The following is a 13,745-nucleotide window of genomic DNA, read 5'->3' as shown; positions in this document are numbered from 1 at the left end:
GGGCAAATGAGAACGGAATAGCACATGGGTGGACAGCTACACGAGACAAGTATTGGTCTCTGACATGAGGGCAGCCTGCACTTCACAAGCTCGAGTATGTGGGATGGCCGACTTAGCCTTTCATCCTTCAGAGATCATTATAATTAATGATAGCAACAGGTGGTACAGATGTATTCCCTCACGCCATGTCTGATGTGAGGGGTTCATCCTTGCGTGTCACTTTACATTCTCACACCCTTACTTTATACTTATCTCTCTATATATAAAGCAGAACACCTTTTAGTTTGTTCCTTATACAATTCCATACTGTTCCACCAATCTGTTCCAAAGTTTGGATAGTTATCTGTTAGGATCCCCTGGACATTACTGGTACATGACATTTGGACACGCCTTCCCTTTCCCCAGATTTCAGCCATATCACACATGTGACAGTTGCCTGAAATCGGCAAACCATCAATGTGGTCGTAGAAGGACCGGACAAAGCAAATTTTAAGCGTCTCGACACGAGGAACAAAACTCAAGGTCCCTATGGAGCCTAGAAAACCATGTTCCAAGGCCAAAGGACAAACTGTTTCCGAGATATTTTTACCACAATGCACTGCGCCAGGGTGAGGCAACATGTGGAAAGAGCGCACAGAAGGTCCCAGTATGTAGCAGCACACCAACTCTCGCCTCCCCTCCTGCTCCGAGGGTATGCCAGCCAACCACATGCGCCCATTCTCAGTGCAATTTACTTCAGAGTGCAAAGCACCAAGAGATAGACTCGGAACAGCGGCCTACAGGATCATTGATTTCAACAATTGATGAGAGCATTATCATGTCTTTCTGCAGAGTACGGGTATTTTTTGCCAGCAATATTATAAATGCAGAACTGAAAAGGTGCAAGATGAAAGAAATAAAATCTTAACTAGGTGGGACGGCTCACTGGTGATATACAACTTGAGCTGTCTGAAGTGTGTGCAGGTCATGGTGCTGCAGAGAATAATTAAACTGATGGTGCGTGCAGGAAACCGATAATCCAAGCTCGAACTATGCATCATCTCAGGTGTGGATGGCGCATTCTGCGCCATTCGTTTCGCTACATTCTGGGACTTGTAGTTTCACCTGACCATTATAAATGAGCGGCTGCTTGTGAGATGCAAAGCAGGCAGCGCAGAGTGTGATGTTCGTACAAGCCACGGGGCAATTTGAGATGTCGGTCAACTCGCCTCCGTTTGGCATTGTCAACCCAAATCCAGTGCTGTTTTTATCTTTGATTGAAAGAGTGTCCATAAAATATGCGGTTCTGCAAAAAAACGATATTTCTACTTGTCAAAGAAGCAGACATCTTTGTGGGTTTTAAGCACATGTCGTTTTAACATGTTTTTCGTACGTTAAACCCACTCCTGCAGGGTGTAATGTCATTACATTAAAAGTGTTGGTGAATAATGCAAAATGTTCACGTGCCAGCGACAGGTCATGCACTGGGAGAGAACGGATTGAGAGCAGATTGCCTCTAGCGCCCCTTCCTCGTGCCAGTGGGCAACACTGAAGAGGGGGCGGCAGGACCCTTCTGGAGCAGGATGAAGGGGGACGCCGCTAGCGGCGGCGGTGGCCGGCCGCGATCTCTTCCGGCCCGTGGGACTAGTTTACTTTTCTCTGGCGGCCACACCCTCCCGGTCCCTCCCAGTGCTTGGCCTCGCCCGCCGCCCCCGCTCTTTTCACTCCCCGGCTCGCCTGGAGCCGCTGTCGCGTGTTTCTCGTCCCGCATCCCCAGGCAGGTGAGCACGGCTTTGGGCCCCTGCTGCCTGTCCGGTGTCTGTGCTGGGGCCCCTCTGGACTACCAGCCAGTTCCTGCGCCGGACCGATCTGCCTTGCCGCCTGTTCTGGGCTTGCTCTGCCCCCCTGACCTGCTTCTGGTCTCCCAGAGCCGGTTCTGGTTCCTCACCTGTGGAGCTTTGGTTCCTGGTCACCGCTCTGATCTCACAGTGCAGTTCTGATATCGGAATGACGATCAAGTTGGACTTCGAAGAGTGCCTGAAGGACTCGCCCAGATTCAGGTAAAAACGGACTTAAACAAGCTAACCCCTGCTACCCCGTGAACGGGGGCCCTGCTACCCTTTGGACGGGACCCCCTTTTCCCCCAGATGTCCCCTGAACTGGGCCCCTAACCTTTCCGCATAATCTGCCACTCTTCGAAATGACGCTGTTGCTGCATGTCCACAAAACGAGATTCTCACTGCCTGCCAGTACTCTAGCTGAACCCTTGTGCCGACCCTATGCAGCCTGCCCCCTTCTACTCCAGCCCTCATACCCTATGGGTAGTGTCCGCTGCACTCGCCAACTGCAGCCTCCACAACTTTATACTCTTACGTTTTCTAGGTCTGTGCTTGCAATTATGTAACCGGTGCATTCTGGGATCTGTAGTCTTGATCTACATAATTTAGGGGTACAGTGGTTTGTGAATAACATGTCAATACCATAGGTGTATGCATGCTGCTCTGGTGATCCCCTGAGTGGAGGGCAACTCCAGTGGCCCTTACGCACTATAGACTGACCCGTGAATAGGCAGTGCGTGCAGTTGCATAGAAAATAAATTGGGAGGTTGCCTCCTGCATGCTAGCTGGCCTCAGATTGATTGTGTAGGAATTAAGGATAACCCTTCTTCTCTTAGAGAACTGCCCCATCGTCCCCCGTTCCCCTCCATTATGTACATTTTAGTATGGATTGGGACCAGTAGAAATAAGCCACGAATTATGTACCCAATCTGAGGATATTAAGCATAATAACCGTGTTTGCGGCAGTTTTTTAGTATCATAGTGCTTAGAACGTGTCTTGCAATTGAAAGAAGTTTGCGTCCAGTACATTTTTCCAGTGTTTGGAAATAGGCCAATGTTCTTTATGGCATAGTACACTGGGAGGTTGGCAGTGATGGGTTCTTTCCCTCCACCGAAATCCTACTTATTCTGAGACTGGACGACTGTATAGTTTTTAAACCGTATACATGGACGAGCTGTCCCGAGTAGAGATTGCACACAACATATCGGCAATACAGCCTTGTAAACCACCAAATAATTAACATGGTTTCAAAGTCAATTACTCTCAAAAGTAATGATACTTAACATCCGGTATGTATAATAAAATAGCTGTGTTTTGGACCATGTGGTCCTTCATGTGGGCAAAACTTCACCTAGCCTGCACCATGACGAGATACACCAAGAAATATGAAACTGCAGTAGTCTCAACTCTAAAGATGCACAATGCGTCTAAAATGGCAGGACTCTCCTCCTAAGACATCCATCACGGTAAACGCGTGGACGCTTGGAACAAGCAGAGCGTCCACTAGAGGGATTGCACAACTGGGAGCGTTCCAGAATATGAAATCAGGAAGACAGAGCTTTGCATTGTCTAGTGTCCTCGAATATTAACTAGCTCACCTCCCCACCTCGAATGTGTTCCGCAGCCTTTCCCGTTTTTGAGTTAAATCGGTCCTAACTTGTAATTGGTTTCCGTGGATTGAGTTCTACTTCGTTCTGCTACAAATGGGGATCCAGGGCCTGTAGATCAGGGTAAAGGTATTCCTGTAATTACTATTTGTGAATGAACTACATCAGACCCGCCCACCCCACCAACTCCACACTCAACTGGTAGCATGGGAGACCCCCCACACGCTCAACTGGTAGCATGGGAGATCCCCCCACACGCTCAACTGGTAGCATGGGAAACCCCTCACCTCCACACGCTCAACTGGTAGCATGGGAGATCCCCCCCGCCCCCACACGCTCAACTGGTAGCATGGGAGACCCCCCACACGTTCAACTGGTAGCATGGGAGATCCCCCCCATCCCCACACGCACAACTGGTAGCATGGGAGACCCCTCACCTCCACACACTCAACTGGTAGCATGGGAGATCCCCCCCGCCCCCACACGCTCAACTGGTAGCATGGGAGACCCCCCACACGCTCAACTGGTAGCATGGGAGATCCCCCCCCATCCCCACACGCACAACTGGTAGCATGGGAGACCCCTCACCTCCACACGCTCAACTGGTAGCATGGGAGATCTCCCCGCCCCCACACGCTCAACTGGTAGCATGGGAGACCCCCCACCTCCGTAGCATGGGAGACGTTCGAGAGCCCACTAAGATATATTATCACCTGCACTTTAAATGTCCTGCTCTTCTCCCAATCGAAGATATAAATCAATGGACAACAGTGACAAAATTGACGCTTTCATCTGAAAAAAAGATATTTTGATGCGTGTATTTCATACTGGATGTTGCATGGATTAGTTATAAATGTTAAGTTTTCAGGCATTTTTACAGAGCTTATTGATGTATTTGACTTCCCGCTACATTTGAAAATTAACGGGGTTGGTGTACGACACTTCCTTTCCGCCTGGAGCACCACACGTCCTAGGACAATTCACTTTGGATTCTGTTCCCAATTTGAAATTTAGTTAAACTCTGAGCCCTATAATTCCAGGCAAAAAGAGCACTGGGTGCCCTTCTCGTGCTTGCTGCAGGAAAATTGAGATGTATATAAAAAAAGATTCCCCCTTCCCCCCTGCTGTCCTCTGCTGCTGATCTACACCCGCCGAGTCCCCAACTGTCCCTGGAAGTGTTGGGCGCACTGGGGGTTGCTCTTTAGCTCAACTTGTCACAGATTTCCTGAGGTGTACACCCTTCGGTTTTCATGCTTCAGGGAGCAGCGGACTGGCCTACAGGGAACTTTGGATATTTTCTGAGAGGACCCTACATCCTGGGCCAATTTTATGCGAGTACCCTAGTTCGTGTGTTCTCTTCTCCCGCCACCCCCTAACCCCCGCCCCCCTCATTGCTTTGTAGGGCTCAAGTACTGTTTAATCCCTATATAGTCACAAATGTGATTTATTTACTTATTTATTTATTTTAAATTCACTATTTGGACCCCTTCCTCTTTGCACATTTTCTTGTGGGAGAACCCACCCACACCTTACTTGGAGGGCGTGGGTTTGCCCACACAGTGTAAAATGGGATAACTTTGAACGAGTCCTCCCATTTTACACTGTGTGGGACACGAGCTCTCAGTCCGTCCCTGCTTGTAGGCATACCAGAAATGCATTCTCACAGTTCTAGTTTTCTCTAAAGTAACTTGATCAGATAGGGCCTAAGCAGCCGTAAAATTCGCGCACGGGCCTTAGGAGTCTCTGTTGCACGAAGTGATCTGCCTGCCTTTGTAATAGGAGAGGGGTTTGCACTGTAGGCATATAGCGAAATCCGCACCTGGCCATTAACTGCACGCACACTTTCCCCACTGGTTTTGGGAGCTGTCACAGAATAATGTTTTCTCGTGGAGTCATTTCTGGCCTGCATGATTGTTTTCTGAAAACACACACACTTCCTCCTTTTCTTCAGCAGTTCCCCCTTTGCTCCCTCTAGCAGTTTCCTTCTTTTAGTTAATGAGCTGCTGGGGGATGTGGTGGGATGGTTACACCCGACAGGGCTGTGGCATTGTAGGGGAGAGTGTGTTGGGGACTTTCATATACTTCACGGTTATGAATGCTCTAGAGAAGGGTTTTTCATGGGCAGCATTACATGCCTCACGGCTGTGACCACATGGGAGGAGGAAGTGTAATGAGGACCTTTTTAAATACCACACCATTTGTAACTATCGTAGAAACGGGTGTGGGATGGGGACATTTACAATTTTGATGTTGGTAAGTACAGTAGAAAAGGAAGTGGGAGAACTTGACATGCTACAGTATTGCAAATATAGTAGAACAGTGTGGGTTGGAGAACTTTACATACCTACACCATGGCTGTGGAAGTAACTACAGAAGAGGGTGTGTCACACCGACCTCTAAATACTACTGGGTGTGACCATAGTAGGAGAGGGTATATCATGGGAACATAAGAGGTGCGACTACAGTAAAACAAAAAAAGTTGTTGTATGGTGACCTTTACAAACCTAATGTATGCAACTACAGTGTAAGAGGGAGTGTTATGGGACCTTTTACATGCCTCGGGTTTGTGACTACATCAGAAGAGGCAGTGTAAGGATGAACGTCACATCCAGAGAAGGGGATTTTACCAGTAGTAGGTGTGTCAGGTGGATTTGTACAAGCCTCAAGGTTGTGACAAGAGTATATGTATTGACTCGGAAGACCTTTTCATACCTCACAGTTGTAACTACAGTAGAACAAAAAGAGTGCGATGGGGGCCTTTCAGAGACCCCTTTGTCGCCCTACAGTGGAAGGGGGTGAATCACAGAGACCTTCACACGCCCCGGCGTTCTATCAACCGTACCAGAGGAAGTGTGATGAGGCCCTGGTACCTCTGTGTAGTGAAAACCGTAGGTTGTGTGATGGGAACCTTACACACCTATGGGTTGTAACTTAAGTACAAAAGGGTGTGTGATGGGCACTTTTGCATTTATGTATTCTACTCATATAATTACTATTTACAGGGAAAGCAACCCTCCACCCCCCTTCCGTTTTGTAAATGCTGTTCTCCAGTATGAGAGCCACAGCATTCCTTTACGCCGATTTTGTTTCGCGAACCGATCCAGAAACTATGTAAGGATACTTTGATTACAAAGGGAGTTCATTTATGAATTCAACGTCAATATCACAGACATTTTAAGCAATAAGAACTGGTTTTGAATACACAGCACTAGGGTGGCCAAAGAAGTCCTGAGAAAGGAAGATTTGTAATGTTCCAACACAAAATCTGAGGCAACTGATGTAATAGATGGATATTGGAAAGTAGCTAAATTAAAAAGAACGGATACACCATATCAATTTGGATCTAGAGATCAAATCCACACATTTTCTGACTAAGTGTGAAACACGCATAGGTCATATGAGGGTGGGTTTCGCTAATCATTTTTAGATAATATATTGTCAAATTAATTAGTTGACTTGTGCGACTGCAGGATTGAGAAATCCCATTAGTGAGATATGCAAATTAGATATAGTATAAATGAAAGACCTAATTAACTCTGTTACCATTATTTATTAATTGGTTAACTCTTGAACAATAAACATAACTATTTAGCACTTAACCAATGTATACATTATGATGGTGCAGCATGTGGAAGCGCATACCGATTCACTGTTTTATCGTACTAGCACCTTTTCAGGTGTGGTACTACATATTGACGGCTGCCAAATTGGTTAGGACAGTGCAAATCCAGACTCGCCAGCCTTTTCTCTTAATTGCAGCTACAGTATAAAAGAGTGAGGCACCAGGACTTCAACTACAGTAGAAAGTGACCTGGTGCTCCTTTTACAAACTTCGTTTTTGTTGTAACAATAATAGAAAAGGCCGTGTGATGGGGACTTTTTTCATGCCTTGGGTTGTAACAACTGTAGAAGAGGCTGTGGAATAGGCATGTTTTGCACGCCCGAGGGGGTTCTAACAGAAGGGGTGCCTGGGATTGGTGACCTTTACATACTTCAAGTTTGTAACTACAGCACAAGAGGGGGCGTGTGGTGGGGACACATGCACACCATAATATTATAACTACAGCGACACATTTAAATATCTGTGTTGTAACTGTAATAGAAGATGGTGTATGGTGGAGACTTTATACGCTGGGGTTGTAGGTCACGACAGTAAGCTGTGTTGGGGGACATTTACATGAATTACGATGCATGTTGTGGGCACAATTTAGTGCATGATGTGTGGGAGATAGAATAATACGTGTAGATGTGAGACACGAGAGGAGCCTATGAAAAATCTTCACATAAATGGAGGCGCATTGGCCGGACGTAGCTATTTCCTGCCGTGAAGGTGGGGCCCCACTTATTGACAGATTACACAGACTCGAGAGAGGGCGCTGCTGCTGCCGAGGCTGGCACGGCTGCTCGGTGTTGCTGTGAGCCGGGTGTGCAGCCGCTGCTCGCACCCGCGGTTGCTGCTGGAAGTGGCGGGATAGGCGGCCTGGGTGAGCACGCCTCTTAGCGTGCATGGTTTTGCCGTCAGACCATGACGTGTTTACGCTCCTGTGGCCACGTGACGACGCTTAGCACGCCTGGCCTTGTGTGCGGCGTTGGGGTGACTCGGGCACGTTGCCTTAAGTTACCGGTCCCTGCTCTGAACCCATGCCAATGGTCCTGGGAGCATGAATGACAACAACCTGAGGGGATAGAGGGGGGCACACTTGTGCCTGACTTGTTGAGAGTGCTAGGGGCTGGTACTTTATGTAAATAAAGGTTAGGGGCCTCACTGGCTGGAGTGAGCAAATGTGGAGTCTTGGCCTGACTCTTGGTTGGGAGAGGAGGTTTAGCAGACTTTGCTGTTGGTTACAGTTAGGGAGAGAGGAGGTAAGGGAGAGTCCTAGCTGGAACTAGGGAAACGGGAAGAATGCAGTCTGGAATTTTGGGTGCAAGAGTGCTGGTTGGTTAGTGATGTTTGAGTACGTAAGTGACTGGGACAGGGGGCAGATGCAGAGAATTCAAATCCTGCCTGCCATGTGTGCATCAGTGGCCGAGATCATGGCTGCCGTCCTCCGCGTTCCCAGACTTATGAGGTTTAAGAGACCAATCTTATAAGCTCTTAAGAGGATCAGTGGGAGGATGAACCTGGATACAGCAAGGCTGGCCCGTGACAAGCGCAACACCATAGGCAGTGCCCGCACCAGCACTCTGAAATCAAGGCCTCGAAGGGAAGAGTAACAAAACAGACCGAGAAACAGGCAGGTAAATGGCGGGGGAAGGGGCGTGGAGAAGGGAGGTTAGGTTTGAGCTTTTTCTCTTGCACTTCTTGACACACATGCTGGACGAAAACATAATTAAAAGCCCAGGGCATGGAATCTGGCTTCCATTTTGACAACTCGCCATGTGGAGAGGGTAGTGTGTTAAGATCTGACATATAACAAGGTGGAGAGAAAAACCAACAACAAACCCAAAGCCCACAGATTAGGAAAGACTGTCGAAGGACAGAAGGATGCTGGCCTTATTGGAGTTTCCCTGGCTGGCTTGCACACATAATTCACCACTGCCTGTATCTCTTGACATGCAATATCATATTCCATGCACGCTGCACTCTACAGGTAAGTCATGTTATGACCCCTGACACCCCTTCCCAGCAAGCCCTACCAGGGGCAAGTGCAGGGTCCACACTCACCCCTAACCCTCCCTATCCTCTGGTACTCTAAAGGCGTTTCGAGTACATGAACATAATTGGGGAGTGTAGGGAGTCGATTCGCTATACAGGTCTATTGACGGAAAACAATGTCCATGAATGCCCTGGTGCATGTCTGTTATGGGACCAGTGAATCAGGGAACCTCTGGATGGGGGCTGCTGGCCCGGAAAATGAGACTTGCCGATTTTGGTATGGCGATTCCAATAGTAAGGCTTTTCCTAGATAGACTGGAGCAGCAGTGATGCATGTAGCACTCTGCCATCACACGTTTATTTCGTTTGAATAGAGGTATCTGTGAATGCCCAGGAAAAGCATCTGAGTTTATGATATCGGTCAGCAAGAAGAGAAAGCCAAAGGAGAAAGCTGCAGGCATTGCAAATGAAATCCTGACTCTGAGTAAAAATGTCAGCTGTTCAAGATCTGCAATAATGCTAGCAATTCTAATCATTTTAGTTTTTTCTTAAACCGCACGTATAGTAAAACATGTCCACATAGGTTCTCTTTTACTAAATCTTACCACTTGGATAACCCACTTCATCTTATATAATCTTTAAGGAATCTCTGCTGCTTAAAAAGAATGCGATTTTTCAGAAGGTATCTCTAGCAACATCATTACCTGTAGTGCACATATGTTATTATGTAAAAACAATGGTTTGTTTCTCATTATGTGGTCCTCCAGATGTGTTGGCCTTTACTCCCATCAGCCTTAGTCGCACAGTCATTGGTGAATGATCGTCCGAGTTGTATGTGAAGGGTCAGAAATGTGAAACGAAAACAAAGGTAAAGTCTTCTCAGTTTGCCATTTATTCAGAGCAAAAAGGGGGTTGGATGAGCAGGTAGCTTTCCCTTACCTATTAGCGAGGTCCCTACCTAGCAACCTAAAACTGAGGAAAATTGCCCCGATGTCCAAAATATCTCTGTCTCTCACACTAATACTTACAATAGAATTATACAAAGAAAATATTGCTTAAGTTTAGTTCAATCAAACAGTCTTGTAATTCAAACTCAAATGTTCTTGAAAACACTCCCTGCATCCAGGGTGGTATTCCCTTCCCCTGGATCAATTCAGGAATTCTCAGATTACAGTTCTGTTTTCAACAGGTTCTGTTCCTGAATGGAAAAGTCTTGTTCAACCGCAGTAGCTTTCTTGGAGAAACGACAAATGTCCTTTTCACCACAGCTGGTTGACAATTCAAACAACTCAATGTCTTCCACAATATTTCTCTTGTAAGGATGATTGACTTTCTCCCCAAAATATAGGTTCCAAAACTAAAATACAATTATTCTGTTATCATATTACACTTTCTTCAAAAGAAACTTCTTGTCTGGGTAGCACGTTACCCTTTCTCAATACCTCTTCTTGAAATAAAACTCTTTTGTCAGGATAGAAAACCGCAACTTGCCTCAGTGATGCTACTTGCTTGTCAAGAAATGATAAAGTATATTCACACAAGGGCTATCTCTGTCTCCAATGGGAACTGGAGTAAGGGCATGAGCAGGCACAACAAAACATGTTCCCATCGGGTATTGTTGGCAACATCTTGTACTTTTTTTCTCTCCACTGAGCTGGGCAATAGCCTGACATCTCAAGGTAATGCCAAATCTGCGTAAAAAAGAATCCGTAAGTCTTACATATACAAAACAAAAAATAGGAATTGGTCCTGCATGTATAAAAAATGCTGAATTTATTTAATCAATATTCAATGCTTCTAAAAGTCATGCTGCATAAGGATTAATCAAAAACATGTATACATATCAAAATTATTAAAATAAACTCCAAAAAGAGAAAAACATGAAGGTAACAGGCAGAAAGGGAAGTACAGGGAGACTCAAGGGAATCATTCTAACGTGCAGTTAACTCGTCACAGTAGAAATTGTGAAACAAACTTAAACTGAAGTCAAATATATATAACGATTGTGAACCAAGAGAACTGGTTGATGAAAAACTGGTTAATGAGAAGGAGAGCAAGTGTATGAAAAGACCTTGGGAAAAGGGGAAAATAACTTGCTATCCTTAACATGAAGAATATAGTACTAAAGAGAACAAAAGACATTGTCATGAGCCTATAGATGTAAACCAGAGACAGAATCAATGGACTCAAGATTTTTAAACCATTATAAAGTAAGAGTGATAAACACTAAAGATCATCTTTCCCCAAAAAGGCACGTTGAAGTGTCTACTGATAGGAGACAGCTAAAAGGGAAACCAAGGGATGAAATAAAGCTCCTATTTTCCCTCTGGGAATTGAAGAGACTTATACAAGAAGTCACAAGAGACTATTTGCGATTTCTATATTAAAGACTGGTACTTGAAGTACTTTAGGAGAAAGGAGCAATTCTCCTAGCTTAAGATTATTCAGTGATACGCTCAGGGTAGTTTTTTGGACAGCGGACGTATTTCTTAGAAAATTTACGACTGACAAATAAGCACCTTAGTTTGATATGTAGCGACCACCCATAGACATGGCTAAAGTTAGTCCTTATGTCATTAATTTAATAAAAGATTGTAGATCATGTCCTCTGATAGTCCATGTCCTTCTTCTGCCTTGCCACACTGCCAATCCAGGCTTTCCATAAAGCTATTGTTAGGGAGAATTCTCATAAATGGCTAATTTCCCTTACCCAAAGAGTCCCTCAGCAGCTTTGTTGGATTTCTAGATTTTTTTTTTCTCTCACCTGTTAAGTGTGTGAGCCTTTTTCCCACTCTTACATGTGTTTTGCTGTGTGTGTTTTTACCATTTGTGTGATCTTGGGCTCTGGAGCCTCACCTACTCCATGAGCACCATTTTTGTGTGTGTTACACAGCACCTTCAGTGCAGTGACACAGGGTTGTCTTTTAGACTTACCACTGACTCAATTTTTCTGTGACTGACTACTGTCGCCCAGAAACATGTAAAGTTGCCATTTACTTTATGTAGTCTCTTTAAACTACAGACCCAGTACACCCCATCTTACATGGAGTATTGGAAAGGGTTAATTCCTATCCCTTTTTGTCTGTTCCTCTTGGAGCACTGTTTCGCTCTCTTTACATCAAGACTTAGCTGGTGGCAGTGGTAACTACCCTAACTTTTCTACTGCGGTTATCTTATATAACCATGGTATTGTTTTAGGCTATCATATTAGCCTCGACCATAAACCCGCTTGACCAAATACATTTTATTTTGAGTCCGGCTGGGTTTATTCGCCTTTTCATTTTGTTAAAGTCTTTCTCGTGTTCTTCTCTGCATGCCAAACCATGGTAACCCAAGTCACACTCTTGTTTGATTGGTTGGGTGACTGTGCTTTCCAGGACAGCCACCCTGCTGTGATTGACAGCCAGTCTGAATGAATAGGGGAAAACTGCATAAAAAGCAGGTCTCTGGGTCTGGAAAGGCAGAGTCGCCACTGGAACAAAAGAACCAATGAGGAGCTGATGGAAGAGGACCTTTTAACGACTGAACCGCCCGGTGAAGCCCTGCTGCAGGTGCGAATCTTCGGAATCCGGCGACAGAGAAGGTCCTCCAGGAAACTTCTTCCCTTGAGCTGGTGACCAACCAGTTCGCCCAAACTGCAAGCCAGGACCCCTCCTCTGGTCGAATTTGCTGTACAGAGCTACAGTGGGCCGGAAAGCCAGGAACGTCAGATCCTGCTTGGGTTTTAAGGAGCGCACCTTTTATTCGTTGCTTTGCTCTGCTGCTGGTTTCTTCCCTGGGTGGTGCAGGACCCTCCAGTCTTCCTACTTTGTGTCAGTCTGACAGTCGCTTCAGGAACCGTGAGCCTGCTGGAACTACCAGGAACGTCCGCCTGAGCTACAGCTTCTTCTCTGTTTTAAGGTACTGTGCAAACCCGGTTGCTCTATTCGTTCAGCCGCGGTGAAAGGGTGTGAAATCTTTCTCCAATCCGAGGGCTTGTCCTTCTCTTCTCTTTGAACTAACTTTTCTACCAACCAACCTCGTCCGAAATCCGTGGAACAAACTTTACTGCGAACTACCCTGAACCGTGTGATTTTGAGCAAAAGACTTTTGTCCTATTGACTTTGGTCCTAAGCCTTTTCTACCTGATTCTATCACTTTAGTTCCTCTTGTTCTATTGCCCTGAGTACTTACCTGTTAGTGTGGTTCCATTTCTATTAACTTTCTTTCCCTCTCTTTTAAATGGCTGGAGTGCCATTTTGCTTCCACTTCATTTTGTGAGCTTAACTTGTCTGGAATTTAAGGGAAGTGGTGTGGTGTATTAAGAGTATGATTTTATTTTTTAAACTGCTTATAATAGTGTAATGTTATACAACGGAAGAGTGAAATAAATGTATATTCTTTTACTTGAAAACCATGAGTCAGTGTTTGTCTGTATCATAGTAATTGCTGTCCTTTGTGTAACTATTTGATACTGCTCACTTATTCTTGAGATAAGTCTGGCTGCTCAGCCATCGCTACCACTTTACTGCGTAGTACTGGCATGTACCAAAGGTGAATTTGTACTGTCACTTGTAGTCTTAATTGTGTGTGGTGTTCCCAAGGGGTACTGCATATAATTCTGCCTAATGTTAGAGATGCTGTCAGGGAGATGTGGTGATTTCCTCAGGAGCAACGCATGTGAGGAAGACCCTTTAATTCCAAAATCTATGATGGCCTATTGTCATTATACACATCCCCCCAAG

At 45.6% G+C, this 13,745-nt stretch overlaps 1 protein-coding gene across 3 annotated transcripts in view; it reads left to right on the top strand.

Annotated features, from left to right (window-relative positions):
* Positions 1 to 1,697: 1,697 nt before the first annotated feature.
* ACAP1 (ArfGAP with coiled-coil, ankyrin repeat and PH domains 1) overlaps positions 1,698 to 13,745 on the top strand; it is a 671,900-nt gene continuing 659,852 nt past the window's right edge. For 2 of the 3 annotated variants that reach the window (XM_069645612.1, XM_069645630.1), the window contains exon 1: positions 1,850 to 2,039. In XM_069645612.1, the coding sequence (XP_069501713.1) occupies positions 1,987 to 2,039 (53 nt within the window). In that variant the 5' untranslated portion in view covers positions 1,850 to 1,986. Of the gene's footprint in view, positions 2,040 to 13,745 lie in introns of all 3 variants that reach the window. The other variant, XM_069645604.1, reaches the window with a different exon arrangement.

The sequence above is a fragment of the Ambystoma mexicanum genome, chromosome 1p, assembly GCF_040938575.1.
Source record: "Ambystoma mexicanum isolate Mex_15411 chromosome 1p, UKY_AmexF1_1, whole genome shotgun sequence".
In the NCBI taxonomy this organism is placed as follows: Eukaryota; Metazoa; Chordata; class Amphibia; order Caudata; family Ambystomatidae; genus Ambystoma; species Ambystoma mexicanum.
Note: the sequence above shows the minus strand (reverse complement) of the source record. Positions and strands in the feature narration are given on the sequence as shown.